The sequence below is a fragment of the Tachysurus vachellii genome, chromosome 2 (assembly GCF_030014155.1).
Source record: "Tachysurus vachellii isolate PV-2020 chromosome 2, HZAU_Pvac_v1, whole genome shotgun sequence".
NCBI lineage: Eukaryota > Metazoa > Chordata > Actinopteri > Siluriformes > Bagridae > Tachysurus > Tachysurus vachellii.
This window is the reverse complement of record NC_083461.1, coordinates 13,551,236-13,578,037: the sequence shown is the minus strand read 5'-3', so window position 1 is coordinate 13,578,037 and position 26,802 is coordinate 13,551,236. Positions and strand designations below refer to the sequence as shown.

The 26,802-nt window shown below is 36.0% G+C and overlaps 4 protein-coding genes across 4 annotated transcripts; 1 reads left to right on the top strand and 3 right to left on the bottom strand.

Moving 5' to 3' along the window:
• The first annotated feature begins 208 nt into the window (after window positions 1-208).
• tha1 (threonine aldolase 1) lies at window positions 209-7,477 on the top strand. Its single transcript, XM_060857420.1, has 7 exons — window positions 209-629; window positions 1,464-1,547; window positions 1,740-1,828; window positions 1,949-2,134; window positions 2,276-2,413; window positions 3,745-3,937; window positions 4,411-7,477. The coding sequence occupies exons 1-7, from the start codon at window positions 362-364 to the stop codon at window positions 4,716-4,718; spliced, it is 1,266 nt and encodes a 421-aa protein (XP_060713403.1). The 5' UTR covers window positions 209-361; the 3' UTR covers window positions 4,719-7,477.
• Window positions 7,478-7,888: 411 nt separating this feature from the next.
• tmem235b (transmembrane protein 235b) lies at window positions 7,889-11,623 on the bottom strand. Its single transcript, XM_060890199.1, has 4 exons — window positions 11,411-11,623; window positions 11,212-11,271; window positions 10,874-11,011; window positions 7,889-8,124 (listed from the first exon to the last, which is right to left on the bottom strand). The coding sequence occupies exons 1-4, from the start codon at window positions 11,580-11,582 to the stop codon at window positions 7,889-7,891; spliced, it is 606 nt and encodes a 201-aa protein (XP_060746182.1). The 5' UTR covers window positions 11,583-11,623.
• Window positions 11,624-13,616: 1,993 nt separating this feature from the next.
• Window positions 13,617-16,327, bottom strand: birc5a (baculoviral IAP repeat containing 5a). The gene is made up of 4 exons (XM_060890194.1): window positions 16,141-16,327; window positions 15,923-16,032; window positions 14,639-14,756; window positions 13,617-13,980 (listed from the first exon to the last, which is right to left on the bottom strand). Exons 1-4 carry the CDS (start codon window positions 16,246-16,248, stop codon window positions 13,888-13,890), a joined length of 429 nt encoding a protein of 142 aa, XP_060746177.1. The 5' UTR covers window positions 16,249-16,327; the 3' UTR covers window positions 13,617-13,887.
• A 654-nt stretch (window positions 16,328-16,981) lies between these two features.
• fscn2b (fascin actin-bundling protein 2b, retinal) lies at window positions 16,982-26,273 on the bottom strand. The gene is made up of 5 exons (XM_060890189.1): window positions 25,181-26,273; window positions 19,204-19,360; window positions 18,418-18,539; window positions 18,140-18,307; window positions 16,982-17,918 (listed from the first exon to the last, which is right to left on the bottom strand). The coding sequence occupies exons 1-5, from the start codon at window positions 25,998-26,000 to the stop codon at window positions 17,713-17,715; spliced, it is 1,473 nt and encodes a 490-aa protein (XP_060746172.1). The 5' UTR covers window positions 26,001-26,273; the 3' UTR covers window positions 16,982-17,712.
• Window positions 26,274-26,802: the final 529 nt, after the last annotated feature.

Here is a 26,802-nt window from a genome sequence, read left to right as displayed (position 1 = left end):
GTTTAAACCAGTACATATTATTGCAGTTACATGTAAGCACTGGCTTAGATATATAGATGGCGAGAATAAGGTTTGGAAATGGACTGATGGCGTCACCGTGTGGACAGAACGAGAAACACTCATCCACTGTCATTTATCCACCAAATGAATCCTTTAGACACAACATAGTTCGATTCATTTACTTGATTCACTCGAAAGAGATTCAATCTGTCGAGGTTCTGAAACCCTTATTATCGATGCTTCACGCTCCATTGTGCATGCCTTGATTTTTAAACGGTATAGTGAATGATTACTCAATGTAGCAACACAAAGTGCAAGTGTTTGGGAAAGAGTAGATTTTGTTCTGTAACCTTTCTATAAGATGTCCGTTTTAGTTCGATCTGTGGTGCGTTGTGTAAAATTCCGCTGGGTCTCAGAGCGAATCCTCCATTACGGTGGTTCTTTGCATGTAGCGAATCAGGTCAGTTTTTACCACCAGAACAGCAGCTCGGTGAATCGGGGCTCCGCGCGCTGGCACACGGTGGATCTGCGCAGTGACACGGTGACTGAGCCTGGCGAAGCCATGCGCAATGCCATGGCACAGGCCAGGGTCGGTGATGATGTGTTCGGCGAAGACCCCACCGTTAATGGTTAGAGGATGGCATTTTTATTTTCATTTATGCCTAAAAAATATACCTTAAACCAGATCAGGAAATGAGATTCAGTCTTAGCTGATATAATGACAGAATAAAATATTTATTAGAGCAAAGATCTATTGATAAACATGAACAGATTTATTAAAAGATTCCCAAGATTCTTAATTTTTGGTATTTATTTTATTTTATTTATTAGTCGAACCGAAACATTAGATATGATTATACGAGTTTATGATTAATCCAATTAAATTCCAAATAGACAGGATAATAAATATAAGAACTTAATAATAAATAGAACAACATTTATAACGGAGAGATGTGATTTCCACCTTTTTTTTTAATTAAAAAAAATATATATATATATATATAATCATAGGACCAACGCTGAGCAGATGTTATGGATCATGGCCCACTTAAGTAACTGAGAGGAGTCTTGGTGAAGGGTAATAGACAAATAAGATTAAAACTTACATGTAGTGCTACAAGTGTTTAACTGTACACAAACAAATAAAATACATAATAAGATATACTACTATTCTATAGAACATAAAATATAGTATATATGGAGTAAAGCAGCATGTCATTTTAGGACAATGATAAACCTGTTTTTTGCCATTGCCACCTTGTATTTGATTATCTTATTATACCAGTATGTGTTTTTTGTGTTTTATTTATACCACAGTACCTTGCCAACATTAACTATTTATTGAAGAACAAGGCATCTTACTTTTTAACCCATGTTTATGTACAAGTCAAATGATAGTTATTATAAACCCTAATTTGAAAATGGATGTGTGCATGTAACTTGTTGATTTATTTATTTTCTAGAACTGCAGAAAGTGGCAGCTGATATGTTTAGCATGGAAGCAGCTTTGTTTGTACCCACAGGAACCATGAGCAATTTGATTGCTGGTAAGCTGTACAATGTAAGGTTTAAAAATGAAGCTTACAGTATATTCCTGTTTTTTTCTGGTAGATAAGAGACATTGAAATGAAATATTTTCTTTGGTTTAACTTCCTTTGTTACTCTGACTACACGTGTATTTTAAACTTAACAACTCTTTAAACAACTCTTGTTGCACATTATCTCTCTTTCCATCTCAGTCATGGTGCACTGCAGAGAGAGGGGGGATGAGATGATACTGGGAGATCTCTCTCATCTGCACATCTATGAGCAGGGAGGGAGTGCACAGGTATGCTTCTTACAGACTATATAAATAAATAGAATTGAATGTGTTTTCTGAAGTATATATTATCTGAGTGTGTGACTGCTGTATATTGGAGGCTGATGATGTTCTGATTCATTTCTCTAGCTTGCTGGTGTACACTCCAGGACACTCACGAATCTATCTGATGGAACGTTTGACCTGGAGCAGCTGGAATCAAAGATCCGCCATGGCTACCCCGATGCACACTATCCCCGCTCACGGCTGGTTTGTGTAGAAAACACTCACAATATCATGGGTGGACGTGTTCTCCCTGTCTCCTTCCTACAGCAGGTTAGAGACATTGTACAGTATTTCAAACTACATGTTTATTAGTCAAGCTTCAATGGCATTGCAATTAGTATTGAGTGTTAATAAATCAGTTTATCCTTGTTGTTATTAACATGGTATGAACTGCAACACCGTTCCTGTTAGGTGCGCTCTGTAGCAGATAAGTACGGACTTGCTGTACATATGGATGGTGCTAGGTTGATGAATGCAGCAGTGGCACTGGGTGTGCATCCCTCTGTCATAATCAAACACTGCCACACGGTCAGTGTGTGTCTATCTAAGGTAAGAGCCATACTCACTAAGAATGGCTTCTAAAATATAAACAAAAGTTCAAATATAAAAAAGTTTGTTATTTTTTGTTTCATAAAACCTTGGTAGCTATAATATTCCAAACAACATTCTACATGTATCATATCACATATATACTGTACTACTATATTCAAGATATTCTATTTTGATTCAGTGTCATTTTTGAAGTCCAACACAAAGTTGAGACACCTTTTAGCTAACTTTCTATGGGAAACGTAAAACTTCAGACAAATTTCTGGATTTTTATGAGCATCCTTTGTTTTTAAAATAATTGGGATCTGTTACTTTCTGATACACTCTGATTCTGAATATCTGCCTGCACAATTCTAATCTGTATAATATAATCTATATTTTCTTTACAATGTTAACTTGCATTGTTTGAGCTGCTATCCAGAATGTGGCCGTATAGTTTACTCCCATCTGAAGTAAACCTGCTTTCAAATGAATGTAGATTAGAGTCCGGGTGACAGTAAAAATATTTGCATTTCAATTACATGAATTACACGACTGGTTTTATGGGGTTTTTTTTGCTGATATATGCAAATTAGATGAATTTTTGCACTTGTCTGGGAAATGCAAAATATGTCAGCATGTAGACATGCCTTTTCAGTTTATTACAGTATGTTTAGAATAATACTGTAATTATTACCAGTACCACACATGCATCTGTGTCAGTAAGCCAAAATAACAATATTGTGTAAAATTTCCTTAAAAATTTCCCAACTTTAATTTAATACTATTTAAGATTACAAGTTGTCGGTTTACTAGATATAACTGTCTTGTACCTGCACTCACTGACCATTTAATAAGGTAACACCGTATGTACTATATGTAGATGTATATTATAAATATACAGTCACTGAATGTATTCCCTCTGTTGTGATTTGTCAGTGACATCTACTCTCTCTATTAATGGAAAAAGAGCAAAAGAACACTGCTGAGACAACCATGTGGGTGGTGGATCTACGCAACATGGCAGTGACACAAAAATGAGTTATAGTTCCTAACAGTATACCTACAGTATAAGATGTACCATCAACCTTACATCACCAGATTTAAGTGTGTTCAGAAAACGTATCGCTTACAAAACAAAATGACAACAAAACAGGATGAAACACATGGGAGAAAAATATCTATAGAAAATTAAACAGTGAGAGAAGATCAATTTCAATGACAAGGGCAATTCTAGAGAGAAAAGTATTCTGATTAGCAAAGATTGTAAGGGAGAGATGAATAATGGTTCTAGCATAAATGTAACGTTCCAGTATACTTAGCAATCATTGCTTACAGTCTGTCTTTGAAAGGGTTTAGGAGCACCTGCTGGGACCATGCTTGCTGGGTCTAAAGAGTTCATCCAGAGAGCATTGCGTGCTCGTAAAGCGCTGGGAGGTGGAATGCGCCAGTCAGGCATTTTAGCTGCAGCTGGAAAGATAGCCCTTGTGGACATGATAACTAGACTGGAGGAGGACCACAGAAATGCCAGAACCTTTGCCAAAGGTGATATATGAGCTGCAAAGCCATTTATGTGACTTTAAATACATGTGTTCAACTGCTTAGGAGACATTTATTTACCATTTAGGTACTGTTTATTTACCATTTATAAAAGGAATCTTCTGTTTTAGCACTTTTTAAGATTAGGTTTCATCAACAGGAGAATCTTTAGGGTTTAAATTACATTTATATGACAAGCTGTATTAAATTAAAATTGTGATCATTGGCAACTCACTTTGTTATAACAGAGAACAGTTCAGGACATGCTGTTCAGGACATGAAAAGAAACCATTTTGGGGACTACATATCTGTTGCTTGCTGTGACCTTGACCTCAACCTATTGTGATTAAATCAAACTGTCACACAGTGGCACTGGTCTTCACAGTGTTCTTTATTTGAACTGATATCATGCAGGAAAATATCTCAAACAAAATCAAACAATTCCCTGTCTAATATGAAGTCTTTACTTTTCTTTACAGCTCTTACCCAGTGTGATCCTCCTTTGTACCATGTGGACATGTCTTCTGTTGAAACAAACATAGTACGCTTCGGTTTGCGAGTTCCTGGGTTGAGTCCAACTCGTTTCTGTGAGCTGATGGAGGAGGTGAGCAATGAGGAGATTGCCGCTCTGAACCAGGGAGTACGTGTGCTCATGTTCCCTCATGTCGGGGGTACAGTGAGAGCTGTGTGGCATCTCAACGTCAGTGAGGAGGACACCCAACTAGCTATAAAGAAAGCCCAGTTTGTGGCCCAACAGTTTGGGTTGAAATCAGCAAGAAACAGATGAAAGCAAGTGCAAAATCTTCAATCATCATCAATGTCTACTTTAGTTATAAAGTGTTGCAAGATATTTTTAACCAAATCAGGAAAATTTGGTTTTACATTACACTCCAGTACTTCTTTTAAAATTGTAAGGCCTTATGGACACTGAAGCTTCCACTAAAGTTTCAACATTAAAGATCCTACAAGATTTGGCTGAAAAGTGAGATCAAGGGTCTGAATGAATGCAAAAAATTTGAGAGAAAACCCTAACCAGTGATATTGCCGTGTGCATGTCAATGTTTTACTTGAATAGACTTTAACCTAGCATAAAATATATCAAGCACCAGCACATACAGTTCTGTGTGTGTGTGTGTGTGTGTGTGTGTGGGTGTTTTGTAGTCAACCTGCAAGTGTTTTAACAGTCCTGAAGGTGCTTGGGTATGAGCTACAGGAGTTGGTTCCCCAACTGTTTTGTTGTTAGCATGGTGAAGAACACATTTCACACATCAAATGAAACTGCCATGTAAAAGAACCTAGACTGTGACTGTGAATTTGTTTGGCTAAATATGACAAAAAAAAAAATACCTCAAGAGCTACATAATTCTGTGAGTGCACCAGCAAAATCTACACCTACACCTGGATACTGAACTTCTATCAGTCACAGTGCACAAACAGAGAACATAATTGTCCAACTAGAATCTGCAAAATTATTGTAAATCTTTCTGGATGACCATTATAAATGCTGCAGCCTCATCAAAAGTAAAATGACTGAAGAATCAGGAGAGCAAGAGCCAGATTATAATAATTGCATGCACAAAGGCAACCAGGGTGTTCTATAGTCTAAATATAAGTTGGACACAGCAGGCTTTAATACAGTATGTGCAAGAGGACACACATAAACACACACAAACACAAAAGCATATTATACCTAAGGCTAAGTCAGGAAAAAATACTTGAGCATGAAGAGTGAACAAAGACAATTACAGACATTAAACTGAATTGATCTTAAAATTGATAAATTACGTATCCAATAATTACCAGAATATATTAGAAAGCCAGAAATAATATAAAAAAAACAGGAAACTAACACAATGGAATACTATAATTTGAGATAACTCATTCATTCATTCATTCATCTTCTACCACTTATCCGAACTACCTCAGGTCACGGGGAGCCTGTGCCTATCTCAGGCGTCATCGGGCATCAAGGCAGGATACACCCTGGACGGAGTGGCAACCCATCACAGGGCACACACACACTCTCATTCACTCACGCAATCACACACTACGGACAATTTTCCAGAGATGCCAATCAACCTACCATGCATGTCTTTGGACCGGGGGAGGAAACCGGAGTACCCGGAGGAAACCCCCGAGGCACGGGGAGAACATGCAAACTCCACACACACAAGGCAGAGGCGGGAATCGAACCCTCAACCCTGGAGGTGTGAGGCGAATGTGTTAACCACTAAGCCACCGTGACCCCCTTTGAGATAACTATAATTATAAAGCACATTATATACAGTATTGGTTTGAAAGTGACAGCCACATACTGCTATTACTGCAAGCTTGAAATTATACTGGTCCATGTTTTAGATATATAGTGAGGACCAGATGTCTGAGACCAAAAGTGAAAATGCTTATTTTTCATTATTTTCAATTGAATACAGCCATTTTTGTTACAAATTATACTGATGACATCAACTTGAGTGAAAATTTGAGTCTTTGCAAATATCTGGATAAATTACGTTTATTTTCTTTGTCTTAAAAATTCTAAAACCGGTTTATTTCCCATTTTCAATGTGGTCTCAGGCTTTTAGATCACTTTAAGTACTCATATAAAGTAATATAATCAATGTTTTCTCTAAATTTCTGCTGGTAATAAGATTGTCCTGTAGCACACATAATGACATGTTTTTCATTTTGGAATAATGAGTCTGTCACCAAGGTTTGCATATTAAGTACATGTAACACATGCCCCATAAACACACACACTCATTCTGAAGATAGATTGCCTTAATGACCAGAAGGATATTGCATTTGCTGAGCTGCATCTCAATCCAGAGCCCTGAGCCACACACTAGTCACAGTGTTTGAGATCAGCTACATAAAGAGGCACTTTACAAGTGTCAGCGTTAATAAAAATTATATATACAAAATGTCCATAAATAGTACTGCACTGTATCTTTTTTCTAAGTGAATACACCTTGGATGTATGAACAGAATTCAATTAACTTTGAACAATAGTTGCCTATGGCAACAATAAGTGCCACAGCAAAACATTGTTCTAGTGTTATATTCATGTGAAACATCTATTTTAATATAATTGAATTCATTCAACATTTGAAAAACATACATTGAAAAAAGCTTATAGCATGGATGATATTATGTTATAAAGTTTTTACTCATCAAGTTATTGAGATTAACAGTATGTAATACTGCAAGTTGAACTAAAGGAATGTGTAAGCCATTGTAAAATGTCTCAACCACTGTATGTATAACAATAATTACTGAATGGGCAGTTACAGATGATCCTAAAAGATGATGAAGTTAAATAATGTCAAGCACATTAGGTAAAGCACATATATAAAAATTATAACCCACTGTGTCCTGGTATTTACTGTGCATACATTTTTACAAATGTGATACGTTAAATGTTCTTTTGATAGTTAATATTGATATTTGAATTTTTTTTTAACTTCATATAAGTGTTGTATTTTAAACACAACAGGTCCAGGAGGTTGATATGAAACACTGCTGACAAGACAAGTTCAGAATAACAAGATGTTGAATTAGGATGAAGGTAAATTGAAGTGTAAAAAAAATAAAGGAACTTTTTGTTCATTTAAAAAAGATGTCATAATGTATCTTAATGGTATAATTATTGTGTAATATCTTATGTACATGCTCTTGGTCAACTTTTCACTTATGAATTGTTTAAAAGTACTTTTAACAATTACTATTCAAGAATTGTACAACTTTCACAATTACAATCAAATAAATTCTATAATTTAAATAAAGTATGTGTAAAGACTTTACAGAAAAAGGGAAAAAACTTATCTATTAATGTATAATAATGAAACAAAACTACTTTAAAGTGTACTCCAGTAAAATAAATAATGGGATGTTAATGCTACAGGAATGACAATATTGATTTTTAATTTGGCAAATTCATGCATACTGGAGATCTGAATGTTATATAGGGGCCACAGTCTCCTGGTATTGGGCTAATTGGACCATCCAGGCAGCAAGCAGTAGAAGAAGACCTGTTATCATTTCCAGGGTGAAGGAGAGCCAGGCCAAGCCCATTGACCAGCCGAAGGACGTGTGAACCATGGCCATCTGCTCCAACCCAATCCTTATCTTTGCCTCCTCCAGAGCTTTTTGGGAATAACTGATATACAGACTTACACCAGAGAGAGTGAGAAGGCCTGAGGAAAAACATATGTAGAGTGTATAGAATAGTGTATAAGAGAGTGTATAGGATAATAGCAAGAATTATTATCTATGTTAGTTAAAGAACCCTTGAGATAATCATTTAAGTCTTGGGTTAATAAAAAAAGACGTCAGGGAAAAAAAACAGACTTCATGAGCAAAGATGCTGTCTAATATCCTGACTAGAAACAGAAAAGTATTGACACTCTTGTCTTCCTCTCCTTGCCTTTATGCCTAAAGATTATGTAATGTCGCATATGTTTAATCATGAAGAAAGTGTGCCTCCTACCTTCTGCTGAACACTAACACTATTAGGCTATTAAACCATTGGGGAATGGAAGAATATGCCAAAACTGCATAATCAAAAACATTAAAGTATCATTAAGATTCAAGAAGATGTAATGCAATTTAGAATGAATATAATCTACCTGTGACACAGCAGTGGATGCAAACATGCCTTTAATTGCAATTCTTCATTCCTCATTTCATTGTACTGTTTAGAGCATTAAAAATGTATTACAATAAATGGCATGATGTTAAAGATAAAAAATATAGCGTGTAAACTCAATAAGTCTGTACAGCATCTGTACAATATTGTGAAAAGCTTGAAAGACATCTCACAATTCTGAGACCTAAGTATGGTTTGTTCTGTATGCTTAAAAATGGATTTTGATTTTTTATATCTTTACTGAGCCACACGGGTACAGATACAATCATCTTCAATCCAACTTATTACTCTACTAAATTGCCAGTTATCTATGTTTAATAATTACACTCAGGAAATGGTGGTCTCAGTGGTATGCTGTGTCACAAACAAAACAAACAGGTTTATGGCTTATTAATAGAAAATGACTAAAGCTTTAACCCAGGCTTGTACAGCTGCAGTCACATGCACAGAGAGCCTCTTATTGGCCCATCGCTAAAGCACTCAGACAGCAGGCATTAGAACCAAATCAACATTAGTGCATGTCACTGCAGGTCTGTAACATCACCAACAAAATGAGACAGAATAAGTACATAACCTTAATTGGCAATAAAGAGTCAAATGAATGCAGGTTCTAATTAGTAAAAGGAAAGAGACGTAGACTTTTAGAACTAGTAACTGTTAAACAGACTGTGTGTGTCTTTGGCATGCTTTTATACCTTAGGTGCAACAAGAAGGCCACAAAGGCCATAAAATGAGGAATATTTGAAAATATTTATCCAAATGCCCAAATGCTTGATATACACTGCTAATATCAGCATTCTGTTTAAATACCGAGGAGTTTCACACCTTCATATTCAAGTTTTATGATAATGCAATGGTATAACTGAATGCTAAGTCTTTTGTAATCAAAAAACGCTTCTGTTTTTTTTACAAGGGTAATCCACCTCCTGCATACACAGTAAACACTTTACCTAAATCACAGATAGAAAGATTTCCGTGATCATTCAAATCCAATTTCATTTTTACATTTACATTGACAGCATTTGGTATACGCCATAAATTTAAATGTTAAAATGAAATTGGATTTGATTGATCACAGTAATCTTTCTATCTGTGATTTAGGTAAAGTGTTTCATAAATTACTGTTAACTGTTGATCTGCTGTGTCTGGAATAAATAGATAGGGTTGAAATATTTGACTAGGAACTTAACTGCTCACCTAAATTTAACTATTAAATTCTTATTAGGTGTTCTGGATTACAAGTGAAGTGTAAAGGATTATTTTCTGGCAGTTTCTCATGTTTCAAGGCAAGGAGACCTTTATACTGCATGTCTCATGCTTTTAGATAACTATTAGGGGTGTACTTAATAAAGTTCACTGTGCCTTTTCCCCTGGGAAAGAACATAAAACCAGAGACTGTTCTGTCCAAAATACTGACATCTGATTATCTCTAGAGTTTAATATACGGTTACAACATTTAAACCCTTCTAATTTCCCTTGATTTCTGCATTACATATTCATAATATGTGGCATGATCTTCAAAATTTCAATTTTTACATATTTAAAAGTACTTTTTATTTGGTATGATGAACACCCATATGTTAAAAAATGCCTTTCAAGTATTTTCCAGCTTCTTACATCTCTACACTTCTTATTTTAAGGGTCCTAAGAAAGTTGTTTTGATCTGGGAATGGTTCACTGCTTATGAGCAGCAGACATTGAGTTTTCAGAACTATTGTGCTTTATTTTTAATAGGGCAGGACACTTAACAGCTTACACCTGAACAACTGAATTTGTGTATACAATTTTGCACAATTATCACATTTGTTATCACAGAGAAGGATAATCTAGTACCTTCTCTGGAGCATTACAGAGATGTTGAAGAGGAGCACCAATCTCCTCACGTTTTCATCTACTGTACTCAACTCAGTAACACTAATACAAAAGCTGTAGGGGAAAAAGAATTCAATAAAGCTGTTAATTCTACCCATTGGTATTAAAAGATAATGTACTGTAATAACACTGGTCCCAAAACACAGCTCTCAAACTGCCAATTTAATCTTTTGGTTTCCTTTGAGTTAGCCAGCAAAAGCACTATCCTCATAAAGAGATCATGGAAATGTGTAGCAATTAGAATATACAAGATGCTGCTGTAATTAGACAACCATTTCCTTTAAAGGCCAGTTATGAGAAAGGTTGCTGTCTGCAGTTATAAGGCTTTGCTGAACATCAGCAGTTGCACCAAATAAATACATCAGTTACATAAAACAATATTAGTCTATCAAGGACATGCAGACTTGTACATGGAAAAAACTTACTGCAAAGAAGAAAATAGGATGCGGTTCCCATGAGGAGAAGTCTACTCCGGGCCAAAGAGCTGACCATACCACATATTCCTCCAAACACTAAGAGCACCAGACTAAGAGGCAGCAGGACAGCAATCACATTATGAATATCTGCATGATAGAAAATCATGACTGATTATTAAACATTTTATTATTAAACATGTACAGCCTATGAGAAACGTACAGAATGGGCAACGGCATGTTTGTGTTAAATTACTGTTTCTGTACATCAGTGATGGGATTGACAATTAAATGAATTCAAATGCAGCCATTTAATTGCTTGATAAAGTTGGATATGAGGAAATGCTTACTCTGCATGTGTCTTTCTGATTCTGAAATACTTGGCAGGTCTCCTGTAAAGGGCTGTTCATCTACAATCAGAGACATCACCACTGGAATAATTTGACTTTACTGTAAATAAATAAATCCCATTAGACTCCCAAATTAGTTATTAGCCCACTGTCAAAAAGAGAAGATGGTTTTTTTTGGAGGAATAGAAATGTTCCTTACCATTTTCCACTCCCCAAAGTCCAGAATGCACATGCTGCAGTTCTGTGTGATTCGTCCGTTTATCCTCTATAATGTACCAATACTCGGTTCCGACGGCGAGCGCCAGAAAGCTGAAGCTGAGAATTGCGCTTAATCCAGCGCCCAGGACCACGGAGCCGAAACAAACTCTCATATCAGTCAGTGTAGCAGATAATATTTAAAAACCAGTGTCAGCACTTCTCATACACAAGTCAGTCTTAGTGCATTTCTTAGTAAAGAAGATGTGGTAAGAGGAAGATATACACGTCATACATCTCGGCGATAATGAGCACCACCTATTGAAGGCTTTCTGGTGCTGAAACATGGGGTTTAGTCCATTGTTGTGCATCTTTAACGTGTGCAATTGAATCGTGACAACGTCATAGAAACCACTTCATCGTCTTCAAAGCTCTCCGCTAATAGTAACCATTTAATTTGTTTATATTAATGCCAATAAATAAAAGCATAGATATTCCTAACCGGAAGCATTATATATATAATCTTGATATGATCAGTGTGAATGCACATTTTGTATCATAAACCAAATCAAATATATCAGTCAAATATAACATGAAAGATCTTAAATGTGAAATCAATAAACAGCAGTTGCTTTAAGACATTTATTGCATTGTCTCTGTAATTTAAGTGGAATATTTTAATTTCATTTTTAGGCTTAATAAAAGTTTATATATATATATATATATATATATATATATATATATATATACATATATATATATATATACATATATATATATATATGTATATATATATATATATATATATATATATATATATATATATATATACACCCCACTAAATATTCAGTCCTTTATTAAGTCAATTTGCCCTCTGTTATGGTTTCCAAATAATTAAATTTTCGTATCATTATTCCAGAAGTCTTGGCCTTTGACAATGTATTCTTTAGCAAACCTTTGTCTTACCCTCATGTTTTTGTTAGACAGCGAACTTTACCTCCTTGCACACCTCCCATGATAAAGTTGTGCAGTTTCTTTCTGATTGAAGACTCGTGCACTTTGACATCATCTGTAGCAAGAGCTTGCTTTAGGTCATGAGATATGTTAGAGTTTTGGAATCTTTTTTAAGCATCTTTTTCTGCTCTTGGTGTGAATATGCTTAAATAAACTGACCTGGCCATGTTGTCAGTTGTTTTAAATGTTCTCCACTTGTAAATGATCTTCTGGACAGTGGAATGGCTGATTACAAATTCTTTTGAGATCTTTTAATATCCCTTACCAGAATCATAAGCATCAGCAATCTTCTTTCTGAAGGTGTCAGAGATCTCTTTGAATCTCACCATGGTGATACTTATCACTCTAACAATTAAGAGCAAACCAAACTAAATATCTGTCTAATCTCTCTGTTCAGGCACTGCTTCCATGTAAATACTTTTGTTTTTTCTTGCATTTTTCAAATCTGAAACTGTTCAGCAATGCAATGTATGTCTATGTCTATGACCAATTTATTCCAAAACACAATACATGGCCAAAAGTATGTGGAAATTAAAAATCACATACATATGTGCTTAATGAACATGCCAGAGTTTGTCTTCTCTTTTCATTAGAATAGACTCTGCTCTTTACAGGCTTTATACTATAATTTGGAACATGCCACACTAATTTGTTCCCACTAGTCAAGATTGTTACTAATGTCAGGTCTGGGTTTCAGTCGGCATTTGGCAGTGTAGTTGTTAAGGCCCTCTGAAGCCCATTTTAATTCTTCCGCATACACCTTGGCAAACCATGTCTGTTGGTATGCTGGAAAATATTTGGGACCCTTTAGTACAAAGGAAGTGAAATTGTAATTTTACTGCATACAAAGATATTGTAGACAATTGTGTGCTTACAGCTTTATGGCAACAATTTATGGAAGGCCTACATTTGCCTTTGATTTTCAGATGTCCACACAGTGTATATGGTATAGGATATATACTAAAAACAATTGTTTGTGCAATAACATCACACCAGTAGGAGTAATGCAAAAAGACTCCCCAAGGGTTCCGCTGCATTGAATTATAAAGACCAGTCAACACACAAATTTAACAAGCTATGTTAGCAAGCAAAGTTTTAGTATATTAGCTCAGGTATTCCCATAGGTTTTGCCCCCCAAAGTCTACCATAACCCTATAACCACTGACCAGCCATAACACAGTCACAGGATAATAAAATGTGCACACATTTTATACACAGTATAAACTTTATTTATACTTATGGAATGAGACTCACTAAATCAGCCATGATTTTAAAATGAAGGTTCATTAGTTAAAAACGACGCAGAAAATTTCACAAACTTGAACATTCCAGTGTCCGGTCCAAATAAAGTCTATAGAAACAGACTATACACATACATATATACAAACTTTACATATCCAAATGAGATGATTATCCAAAAATAGATTATTGTGAAAAGTAAGAACAGCAGCAAGGTCTGTATCCTCCTCATTCTTCACCCATGGCAGACTGGATGATCTGTCCTCTTTTCAACTTCACAGCTTCTTCAAATTTTTCAATGGCCTGGCCACACATATTTTTCTATGTTAAGAAAGAAAAACTCATCAAAACATGCTTTTTCTTGATTTTCTTTTTTAAATCTTGCAACAGTAATTCACAGTAAGCACTGCAACTGGTCGGAATGCTTTCACTATATGTTTTGGGTCATTATCCATCTGTACTTCCATTATCCATCTGTACTTGCAGAATTGAACAAAATAGCTTTATACACTTCAGAGTAAGGGCATAACAGTGAACAAAAATTGTGAAAAAACAATGAAATACCCTAACAGGAGAATCTAGTAGTAGTTTGTGTAGAGTATCGTTTGTGTTTTTCTGCATTTTTGTACACCAAAAATGGTCAGGATCAGTGTTTGCTGGTGTGTCTTATGAAACTGTATGGACACATCTTCACCCATACAAGAGCCATTTTTCATAACATCTTAAAAATGTGCAGTGGACTTAAAAATATGACCAATTTTTACTGTGCTGTGTTGTATAGAGAATATAAGCAATAAGAGAGAACATCTAAAAAACAAAAACAAAAATCCTCTAGTTCTTAGCTGCTTTCTTGGGTAAAGAATCTATGCCTGATTTTAGGACCAGAGAGTAGTTTCAAATCACTGATACATTTAGTTTCCAAAAACTGCTATTTTTCTTGCTCCAGGAATATGCATGGTGTGTTTACCTTAATACTTACAATAATAAATTTCTGCCTCTCTTTCTGAAGCCTGAGAAACTCCTCCACAGTTAGACTTTCCAGAGGCTTCTTCAATGTGATGAAATTGCAACTGGATGAATGTGCTTTATGCTCCTTCCTAAATATAAACAAACAAAAACAAGCACAACAGCAAATTTAAAGCAGGAACCACACATAGAATGATGGCAATGAATTAGGTTTGCTATCAAAATGCCCCCTATATCCATTTCATACTTTATTTATGTTTCAAAAATTTTTTTTATCAAATGTATGTACACAAACATGTCTCAGGTTAGTCAGACAAATTTGATATCAGCAACTGAGGTAATATGCAAATAAGCTCTTTAAACAGGAAAGTACGTGGAAGCAGAGGTGAGAACTTCCAATACATTTGTTTATTTTGAATGTAACTTGTGTCATGTTTTTTTACTTGCTAACATGCCGTAGAAATCAGCTACTCAATTCTCAAATACTCAGTTTGTTCGTCCAGGTCTGTGTTTACTTCAATTCTTTAAACTAATTTAAATATTTAGTAATGCCAGCCAAACCAGATGTAGGGTGTAATGATTATTTTGCTGGGCGTTTAAAAAAATATTTACTTTATTAAAGAAAAATAGGCCAGCAATACAAAACACCATGGTCACTTTCTACTACATTCTGCAAATAACTCAGAGATATGATGCTTATTAGACAGATTAACAGACGCATAGTACAGGTACACAGCAACGAAATGCAGTTTGGCATCTACCAGAAATGCAAAGAGTAGCAATTGTGCAAATAGACAAGTGCAGATAAAAAAAATAAATAAATAAATAAATAATAATAATAATGATAATAATAATAATAATATGTACAGCATGTAATACACACACACACACACACACACAGGTATATATGTAAACAAATGTACAGTGAATAAAAAAGGTTAGAGCTGGGCAGAGATGTGTGGACGTTTTTGAAAAGTACTAGAAAATAGTTCTGAGGCTACAGCATTGAAAAAAAAATGTGCAGAATGTTGTAAAGGAACAAGTAGAAGGTTCTAAGGTTATGGCATTTAAAAAAATGTGCAAGCTGAATAAACATACATACAAGGTGTATATAGATACATAAATAAAATAGTACAGATGTATGTAAGGCACAATATGTGTAGAGAATAAGAAGTATAAAAAATACAATATGTACATTGTGTGTATAATTGTACAGAAGTCCTATACAGTATTATTACCATAAAGTTAACTCTCTGGCGGTGATGGACATTGTGAAAGGTGTTGTTGTTGTACTCACTCAGGATCATCATCTGGTTCCCAGCCTTCCAGCTCTTTAAGACAGAAGAAACACTGTGCAAGATCAGGACAGTTCTCAGAGGGCACATGGATGAAGCCTGCTTTAGCCATCTACAACAGGAACAACTTTAAACCTTCAATTTCACTCAAAAACAAACACTAAGCAATCATATCTTATAATAAACAAGTAAGCATCTACGTCATCATTAGTATACTTACGTTCTCAGGAGTACAAACGCAGTCTTCCTGAAATGGCCAACCATCGAAAGTTAAAAGCCTGTTTTCATAAAAATACGACTTTGTAGGCTCATCGTTAATATGGTCCATGTTTACGACGTAACTTCGTAACGACGTTTCGCAGAAAGGCACAAACACGTGTAACGGTCAACGTGTAAGGTTTAAATTTTTGTGCGCACGATTTCATTGGTTAAGCTGAGACGCATGACACGCATGCGCAGAAACACTGCGGGACACAGCGACATCTAGTGGAGCTGTTGCAAATTCGTCCTGGTGACGTGTCAGGTGACATCACGTGGAGATCTCGGTTTTCTTATTGTACAGGTTATTGTACAGGTTGTTATTATACAGTTTTTTTTAAGCGAAACGGATGTATAATCCCTTTCTTTTTGTAACACTCTGTAAGGTATATATATATTTCTTTCTGTTGTTTCCTTTGATGCTATTATGAGTGTAATACATAATAGCTGAACACACTGTGATCATCTGTATGTATATTGTTATTGTTCTTGTTTTGCAAAAAATAAAAAAAAAGCACAAAAAATATACAGGTTATCATACAGGTTATTTATGATCTTATGATCAATAACAACATTATTAAAGAGAGACATGGTTAAATAATATTTGTCTGAGAAGTTTCAGTTGGAAAAACGTGAATACAGGTAATGGTTAAATATTATTTTTAAATTATTTATTAATCTTCATTATCTTCAGATAATGAAGATTATCTTAATTAATCTACAGATAAATTCAGTTGACTAATGAAGTACTAACAACTTTTGAAATCCATTTTCTAGTCACTTTTTTTTTATTCTTACCTAGGCAGAAATGAAAAGCAGATGACATGCATTTACAGAAATCTTAAATATAGTTAGAAGGGAAAAGTCCTGATGGTTAACGAAATTCAAGCTAGGAAATCTAGTTTTGATCCTAGTTTTGTCTGTAACAATTTAATCATAGTGTTTTCAGTACAAACATGACAAACCCTTTAATAAAACCATTTTTGTGTGAGTGCCACATGCCATAATAAAACAGCACTCTGTACCTCCAGTACATAAACTACCACTTGTTGAATGATTGGCAAGACTAAAACAAATAAGAAATAAGCCTGTGGAGGAAATTATTAAAAATAGCAATATTAGTTAAGGCCTTTTGGCAGGTACCAACATAGGACTTAAGATTTTAAGACTGTATAAACATTTGGGAAGAATAATTAGTGCTAAAAATCAACATGTGACATGTAAATGTAGGATAAAAGCTACATTAAACAATTTAATACTTTATATTTTAGAAATATTAAGCAGAAATTAAAAACTTAATATTTCAATTTAAAAGTCTTTGGTTTTTGATCTATCATGTTCAGAATCTGGGAGATTAGCATTTAGCTATTGAGAAAGTATTGACATATGCTAATATACAAAGAAAACATCTGTTTTAGCCCTCGTGTGTATTATTTCAACAATCCATGTTCAAAAATACCAGGTCCCCTGAGCCCCAAAATAACCAATAACAATGGACGACAGAGGAAAAAGTCCTTAAAATGACCACTAGGTGTCAATATTCCCAGAGAGACGAGCTATCTGCAGTTTCTCCATCACATTTCAGTGTGCCGCCCTGGTCTCCACGCAGGTACTTGCCATTTGTCCCCTTTATTCCAATGCGGCCATGCTCTAAAAACTCAAAGCAGAAGTCTTCAGGTGTGTCTCCATCTGAACAAACCATGCCAGTGCTGGACACATACCAGAACCGCTCTCCTGCACCTGAAAGAGATATATATATATACACATACATCACACCTGAAATCTGCCTGAAAATTACACTGGTAAATAAGTCAGAACCCTGCATTTTCAATATATTATTATTATTATTATTATTATGAATTAATACTCAAATTTAATAAATATTTTGTGGTTTTTGTGATATTTGAGATCAATAATTAGTTATTCTGTCTTTACTGTAGTGGCAAAAATCAAACATTCACCTTTCACATGGTATGCCCCATCACTGAATTGTACTGTGAAGATGTCATAAACCGAGCGGTTTGCATCTAGTGTGTTAGAGTTTTTGTGATGGCACACATATCCATTCTCACCCCGGAGAATTAGGATGGGCCTATTGATCAGTTTCAGAATGAACTGTTCATCATTGCCTGTGAGTAATAAAGTTAAAAGAAATTCATTTGTTCAGTTCTAAGGGAATAACATATTATATTTACTTAGTAGCAACACAAACATGTCTTTGGTATTTGCCAGGACACACCTATTGAGTCGCTAACTGCAGCAAGCTGTCCATTTTTCTTGGTGCACACATATTTCCCATTGCTAGCTTGTAGTGCCACCCGTCGTCCAAGCCACACAATATCAAACATGGTGTTGGCACTTCTGCAAAGGCAGAGAAAGAAATAAACATTTTTACATTTAGGAGCCATTATTGGAACAGCTTTGTGACAAACCACGTACACAGAAAATACACAAACAATAACCAGTGTTTGTGGTGGCATATTTTTTTATTATTGAAGAATTATATAAGTCAAATAAATGTCTGAATTATTTGTTTATAGCTATGTTCAATTTTGTGAAACATATAAATATTATAAACAAATAAAGATTATAAACATATAAAGATTTGAAATTGAAAAAAAAACCATTACAGACAAACTGCCAAAGCCTTCACTAATAAAGACTTTCCTGTACCACAAAATATAATAAAACATTAATACTCTTGACTGTTACACTGAATACTAGTGACTGCTGACACTGCAGACTCCTTCAGTGATTACAAACTTTATCTGTTTATGTGAAGTATCTGCCAAACAAACATGTCTAATCGACTTAACAACACAATCTGATTAATAAGAATATAGATTTTGGGGCTTCTAAATGATACATATAGTAATAGTGCACTATAAGAAAGTATAACTCTTCTCATGCAAATAACATAATATTTTCATACAGCTATAAATAAGTAATAACTATACTTCATTACTGACTGACAGGAACCTGTCTGTGAAAGAGGGCTGTTTTTAATAATAATAGTCAGACTTACGCTTCTTTGGCTGTGGACTGGATTCCTCCGTGAGCTACAAGTGTCCAGTAGTTGCCTTCATTTGTCCTGAACTTGCACTTTTTGCTTTCTCTATCGATCTCCATTTGGAAAGTCTCCATGTCTGTTTCATCATCCTGATTTGCAGAGATGTTCACCCCTGTCAAAAAAACAAACAAACAAAAAAAAAAGTGATAGACAATTTACCATTTGATTGAATTTTTTTATTATCCACAGGGACATCATTGCCTTAATCAATGTATCTACTATTTCACAGAGAATACACAAAAATTATGACATTTTATTTTTGTCTACAATATGATTTTTCATTGCTCTTGACCTATCGTCTGTAGTTTAATTCTGAGAAAGTAGATTAATCTGCCATAAAGTTGGTTTTTATTATCACCATCTTAAGCCATGTTATCTGTGATAAAATAAATAGAAATAGAAATCCAGAAAAATGAATTCCATGATAAAAATCCTAAATTTTAGCATATCTATGACAATTTAAAATAAACATATAAATGACAGTATAAAATACTATTTATATATATATACTCCCATTTACCTTTATTCTTTAGCTGTGATGTTGAGTTTTTCTTTTGTGACGTGCAAGTGAGGAAGCTTATTATTAGCAAGCCTCAGTATTGTAAAATATAACATAAACATAAAACAAAACATAAAACACACAAGAATCTACATTCCTCTTTAAAAGTATGGGAATTTTTTTTTTTACTTTTAAAAACTTCCAATCAATTAATAAACAAGCTCTGCATGAGATATTTATAGCAGAAGGAGGCGGTGTTGTCTGAAATGACCTGTGCAAACATCTAGCCTTATTCTAATCAAGTAGAATATTTTTCTCTCAAAATACGTAAAAATGCATTCAAACTACTTCTGGACATTTTACTAATTTGTTTTCTATTAGCAAACAATAGCTATTATTAAGGAGTAAAATTACCTGCTAAAATAGTAAAATTACACTCAAGAGTATAAGTTGAATAATGTAAATATATTTTATAATCTCATGGACAAAAAGGCCTACATTCAAGTTTACCACTTAATATAACAACAAGAATAAAAAAAAAACATTATTTTGAAGCAATAGAAGAAGCTCATTTATCAGAAGCAAAGTGTCCAGAAATACAAACTCATATACACACTCAATGTCATACACAAACATGCGAGTGTATTAATTCCACATAGTCCATTAGGGGATTCATAACATATCATCTGATTTGGTTCCCTGATTTTTTTCAAAAGCTTTACACATTAAAAGGGACTTCAGACCTTGTTGCACAATGGATTTCTACTTTTATTCTGCTGGTAAACAAAAGACTTTGGTAAAAATGCCCCAAATAGATTGCAATTGCTCATGCCTAAAGTAGATGCATCCTAAAAAATCCCTTGATTATTTCCTTAATCCTTTAACAGCCCAGATCTTGAACCTTACTCCTCCACTCTTCAATCCTCCCCCTCTCCAACCCCTCCCCTCGTCTCATTCTGTGCTCCCATAATGCCGTCTGTAGAGAAATGCAAAGCTGCACCATGGGGCCAAATAAGCAGCTTTGAGTGGCGTATGTACAATCCTTCTGCTCAGACACTCAGGTTCCCAAGCAGCATAGAAAAGAAAAGAAGGAGGCTCAAGCAATGCTTGTGTTTTGATGGGGCACAGCAGGCTTTCTGAGGCATGCTGGGACAAAAACCACGGCTATCATCACAACCTGCGGGCATCTAGCGCTCACCCATGGAATGCCTTTTCACAATTCACAATTTTACGTTTATGTTTCATGCATGTGTGTATGCTTCTTTCTGTATAATTGCTGCATAGCAATAAAACACAAATTATTATATCATGCAGGCTGTTACCCAGCTTATTGGGATTTATGTTATATTTTGCCAGAACAGAGAACATGAACTGCTTATTTATCATATTTATAATAGACTGCTTGTTTCAACCACAGCCCAGCTTTCAATGATATCTGATTGAAAAGTTTTTTGATATTTTTGATCATTTCACTGCAGACTCTTCATCTCAGTGTCCCGTTACACTTCATTTTCCAATTTCATGTCTGATTCTGCTTTACTTTTACACATCAGATAGAAAGTGAGAGCCCAGCTGTGACTGGACTCTCCCCTTATCTACTCGTTTGATCAGTTTTCCTTCACAATGTGATGACCACAAAGCTCAATCCTGCACGCTTCAGAATGACCTCAGGCCCATCACAAAATACTCCCTCTCAATTTACTAGCCCTTTTCTGAGGAATGTAACAGTACCCAAAGATACTGAGACACAGAGAGAGCCTTCTGCAAACTAGGGCAGGTAGAATAGTAAATGTGGATCTTTTCTGACATCAACTTGATTAAATGAAGAGAGTGAAATAATGAGCATACTTGGTATAAACGAATCAACCACTGAATAGAGTCCATTTTCTGGACAGACATCCTTCGCTAGAGTAGTTAGTGGTCTCAAATACAATAATAACTAACTGGACAATAGGCACAGCACAAAACAGTGCCACACTGACCACTACACTATTCTAGTGTGAACAAAATACCAGATGTTACAGGGTGTGCAAAAAGATGTAACAATGACATAATTAATAAAAGAACTCTGTTCATATTTACAAACAGCCAGGATGTTTCATCCTTGACCTGCTTATGAATCTGCTTTTCAGTTTTCTGATGCAGTAAGGGGCATTGAAAACAGATTTGCCTGTTAGAATATGTGCCATATTTTTTATTTTAGTAAAAAAGCTCCCCGTCACCTCACAGACAAACCCACTTCCTCCTAATCCTGGTTACAGTCCAACACATACTAGCAAGTCTCCAGTAAATTTCTACCAAATGATCAGAGAAATGGTTGAGAAAAAAAGCCACCCAGTGTCACTCCTCATTATTGATTACAAGATCATCTGGGTTTGTATTGCATCCTAGAGTGAGGCACCCAGGGCTTAATGAACCCCAGACCCACAGTGCTGATTGGAGGACTTGTCGGAAGTCATCTTGGCCTTCCTTCATCATGCACAGACTCTCTGGGAGAAATGAACTGCTGCATCCATTAGCAGAATTACTTTGCTTAATTGCTTTTTGTATGGGATGAATATGCAGTAGATGGATAGAGATGCTTCTTTTCCATTAGCTACAACTACTCCATCTGCTGTGTGCCATTCTCTCTCTCCCCCTCTCTCTCACTCTCTCTCCCCCTCTCTCTCACTCTCTCTCTGTCTCACCTTTCTACTACCAAAACAACTAAACTTTGGCGATGCATCTCTGCCTCATTTTTCACAGCATAGGATTTGTATTCATTGTCAATATCTCAAAAGAATTTGATGGTTGGGGGGCACGGTGGCTTAGTGGTTAGCATGTTTGCCTCACACCTCCAGGGTTGGGGGTTCGATTCCCGCCTCCGCCTTGTGTGTGTGGAGTTTGCATGTTCTCCCCGTGCCTCGGGGGTTTCCTCCGGGTACTCCGGTTACCTCCCCCGGTCCAAAGACATGCATGGTAGGTTGATTGGCATCTCTGGAAAATTGTCCGTAGTGTGTGAGTGTGTGAGTGAATGAGATTGTATGTGTGTGTGTGCCCTGCGATGGGTTGGCACTCCGTCCAGGGTGTATCCTGCCTTGATGCCCGATGACGCCTGAGATAGGCACAGGCTCCCCGTGACCCGAGGTAGTTTGGATAAGCGGTAGAAAATGAATGAATGAATGAATTTGATTGTTCATATGTATACACAAGTTTAATGTAACAACACTTAATAACGTATCCATAATTTTATTTTTTATATTTCCAATCATGAACTAATTGTGTCAACAAGGATAGTCTGTGGTTTAAAGCTAATTCTGCAAAAGTAATTTGAGCATCACACCTGATCCTAGTAGAAAGAAAAATACAGTCATGAATGTGATGGGTTGAGGAAGCCATTGACAGACAAATGAATAAAAAAAATTGCTTACAATTTGTAAACTATAAGTAAACCTCAGACACAGCGACAAGTCTCCATGTATGATTTCCATGTCAGCTTTACCCTCTAAAATTAATGGTGTGTTTTCTCATCCTTGCCTCTGTATGATATGCAATCATACTTTTCATTGCCTTTCCTTCTCTTTTGTTTTATTTGCTTGTTGGCTTAGAAGACCAACTCTCCCTGAGGATTCTCTGATTTGCCTCCCTGTTGTGCCCTTTCTTACAGCATGGTCCCCAGATAAAGAAAAGCAGTGAAAGGCTTGTGTTTCTGAAAACTGACTCCACCATCATTGAAATGACCCTGTCCACTCAATTATTTATTGCACCTTGCCACTGTCGGGTGTCTGTATGCCAGTGTCTGCATCTTTTGTGCGTGTCTGCATGTGCAGGTTTTTATCTATTACTGTGTCCATGGTCATCATCCTACTGCTGATGTAAAAGGAAAGGCGACGCCATTGCTCTGTGAGGCTCTATTAGATGAGTGAATTAGAGAGAATGGAATCAGCTTCTGTTCCCTACAATGCATATTCAGAGGCAATGAGTTGCTACAGTAATTTATCTACTGCAGGTGGCTCAAAGTGCTTACCAGGAACACTATTCTGGAGATAGTGGAAACCATTGCAGCATGCAAAGTATAAGTTACACTATCGCTGCAACAAACAAGTCAGTGTAGATGCCTGGTCAAAGAGGAAAACCAAAAAATGTGCAGCGTGCTTGCTATCAGTTTACTTAGCCAGCGAATATAAAACAGCAGCATCTGGCCAAACAATAAAGCAATGCCCAGCTGAAGAGACAGTTGCAGTAAATTATATTGCTAAGGTCAAGCTCATGCACAAGGCTTTTTCTCCCCACCAGCTTTATAATATCATTACAATTCATGAAACTGCAACATTTGTCTTGCACTAATGTGGTGATATATTTCTTCTAAGAATGCTTGCTATGAAGATTTAGTATTATTCTTTCTTCATTTCTGTTCTCTAAACCCACGCATTATGAAGTATTCATAAAAACCGGCATGTAGAGTGAGGAAATTTGTTAAACTGATTAGAGTATCATAAAATGATTTTGGTAACACACAGACAAAGATGTCTATCAATTATGCACTTTCAGAGAGCATGTTAGTAATACAATTTCACTTCTAAAGGCCATGAAAGAAAATTCAATTTATTGTGTGCTTGGAAGGCTTTCCAAGAACAGATTCAGGATACCAATTCCAACTTTGAATAAGTAATGGTACCTGAGGCTCCTGTACTGGTTGTAACTAAAGGACAACCTCCTGTAAAGCACTTTGCAGCGCTTTACTCTCAGTTACACAGTAGGTTGGTCAGTTAACACTGGTTCACTAGTTCACACTTTTATCATCATGTACCTTTATTTATAATCCTACTACTATATTTATATTTAATGTAATTACCTGAATACTCTATTTAATTTAATGTTGCACAATGACAGTATCTAAACTTGGTTAGTGCGCCAAATATTCTTATTAATATTTGTAATTAGGTTTATAATATATGAACTCTACCACTACGAAACAAACACCAAAATAAATTGATAAAAATAAATCGAAATGCCAGCATTGCCAGCATGGTCTGTTAGTCTTTGACAGTTCCTCAGCTTTACCCACTGATGGTTAGTTTGCTTTAAATCTCACCCACACATTTATCGTTCATATTTGTACCTGCTTGCAATATTTTGAAAATACAAACAAACTAGTAACCTAATTTAACCCACTACACCCAAAAGTTTTATTCACACTCACTAGGTTCATATCTGACCAAACACTCACATTAAATAACTTCCCAATTCCATTCCTGATGCAAACCATTCAGCTCAGACATTTTGTTTGTGCAAGCTTTAAAAAAGAAAAATTATATATTTGTAATATAAAACATATCTATTTGCAGCTGATTAGAATATAATATCCTTCTGATCCAAATAATGCATTAGATTTGGTTGCCTAATACTAATCCCTAATACTTTTAGAACAAGAAAACAGCCAGCACAACTTACCTTGTCGAATGGAGACAAATCTGTTATTGGCAGCTTGAAACACCACCTGTGGATGACTCTCTTCTAGGTCAAACAGCTCATCCTTGCCTGGTTTGGAGCAGCGTCCTGAGCGTAGGGTACCTGTTGGTCCCATTGGGCTCAAGTACTTTCCTTCACAGTCCTTAAAAGCTAATTTGCCAGATTTAAGCTCCAACGTGTATACCGTTCCTCTGCTATTTTCAAATAACAGTTTCCCATCATTGCTTAAAAAGCGGCTATCACTGGTCTTTAGGCAGTACTTGCCATCCACATAAACCAGTGTTAGAAGAGCATCAACACCCCATGGAATGTTGCTGTCCACAGCTATTTCACTGTCAGGTGCAGACAGATGAGCATAACGTTTGCGTGCTACACTTAACAAGTTGGCTTGTGGATGAAGGGCCAGGTGCATAGTCCAGAGCTCTGGCTCACCAATGGTCTGAGCAAAGCAGGATAGGTGGTCTTTCGATCCCCCAAAGAAGCGCAGATGTGGCTCAGACTGCAAGGCCCAGCGGCCATCTGACTGTGCCACAATTATGAACCTGCATGCATTTTCCTGTGTCTCAGCTTCACAACTCACCTTGCCATCTTTGTCAGAGGCCAGATAGCGGCCCAGGTGGCTCTGCAAGTACACCACTTGGCCATCAGTCTCATCTTGCTCAAGTGTCCAGATCTGCTTTTTCTTGAGACTTGGAGCTGAAGCGTTCACTTTGAATCCAAAAGCCTCTGCTGTCAGGTAGCGATGTTCATAATTAATCAGCCCAAACTGAAGCTTTAGGGCTTTATTGCCATTTATAGGCATTGTGGCGTAGAACTCAGGTGAAAGAAGCAGAGTAACAATTCAGAGATGAAACCAACTTCCAAACTAGTTACCTTTCCTCCTTTTCCTGACTAGCTTGTCAATAAAAAAACTAATTCTTTAGCATGAAGTCTTCTAAATCCTCCTAAACAATTTATTGTACTTTTTAACTTCTTTTAACTTCAACAGTTATATATTTATCCTTTTTACTCGTTGGTCAATTGAGTTTTCTTTTGGTGATTTCATAAAGTCCGTTGTGTCTCTTCCCAAGAGAGCTTACCAAGGCTCTGTTTTTCTGTTTCCTAATCAGCTCAGATTAAAATCAGCAGGACTCAATACCTCAATCCAGTGAGCTGCTGACGTCACCTTGATCCCACCAGTTCCTTTTCTTCTTGACTCACTCACTCCCTTCCTGTCCTTTTCTCCATCTTTCTAACTCTTTCTCAATGCATTCACCAACCTTATCCTGTTTGTCCTACCAATAATCACTCGTGGGATTACTGAATCCTAAAGACACATGGTCTGGAGCTATTCTGAACAGTGTAAATACTTAACATCAAGACTTCTATTCTGTCTGCTTGATTAATTTCTGTCCCTTTCCTTTTTGCAGACCTCATGAAGATGACTAGGCAATTTTGTTGTAACTCAGCACAAATTTAACCACTCGTATAATGTGTATTACCTGTCAGCCTTGACTCTTCATCTTTTCCCTATTAATATTTCTTTTTGTCCATTCTTTCCGCCTTGCTATTCTTATTCCACAGACACTTTTGGTTTCTGTAATCCATCCTATCCGTGGTTCATG

Coding starts and splice junctions, on each gene's coding strand:
- tmem235b (XM_060890199.1), bottom strand. CDS start 11,582: ATGAGAGTTTGTTTCGGCTCCGTGGTCCTGGGCGCTGGATTAAGCGCA. Junction 11,272..11,410: donor ACTTTGGGGAGTGGAAAATG/GTAAGGAACATT, acceptor CTCTGATTGTAG/ATGAACAGCCCTTTACAGGA. Junction 8,125..10,873: donor ATCCTATTTTCTTCTTTGCA/GTAAGTTTTTTC, acceptor GTTTTTCCTCAG/GCCTTCTCACTCTCTCTGGT.
- tha1 (XM_060857420.1), top strand. CDS start 362: ATGTCCGTTTTAGTTCGATCTGTGGTGCGTTGTGTAAAATTCCGCTGG. Junction 630..1,463: donor CGAAGACCCCACCGTTAATG/GTTAGAGGATGG, acceptor TTTATTTTCTAG/AACTGCAGAAAGTGGCAGCT. Junction 3,938..4,410: donor TGCCAGAACCTTTGCCAAAG/GTGATATATGAG, acceptor TTTTCTTTACAG/CTCTTACCCAGTGTGATCCT.
- fscn2b (XM_060890189.1), bottom strand. CDS start 26,000: ATGCCTATAAATGGCAATAAAGCCCTAAAGCTTCAGTTTGGGCTGATT. Junction 18,308..18,417: donor TGCAGTTAGCGACTCAATAG/GTGTGTCCTGGC, acceptor TATTACTCACAG/GCAATGATGAACAGTTCATT. Junction 17,919..18,139: donor TGGGGCATACCATGTGAAAG/GTGAATGTTTGA, acceptor TATCTCTTTCAG/GTGCAGGAGAGCGGTTCTGG.
- birc5a (XM_060890194.1), bottom strand. CDS start 16,248: ATGGACCATATTAACGATGAGCCTACAAAGTCGTATTTTTATGAAAAC. Junction 16,033..16,140: donor GCGTTTGTACTCCTGAGAAC/GTAAGTATACTA, acceptor TTCCTGTTGTAG/ATGGCTAAAGCAGGCTTCAT. Junction 14,757..15,922: donor GAACCAGATGATGATCCTGA/GTGAGTACAACA, acceptor GTTTATATTTAG/GAAGGAGCATAAAGCACATT.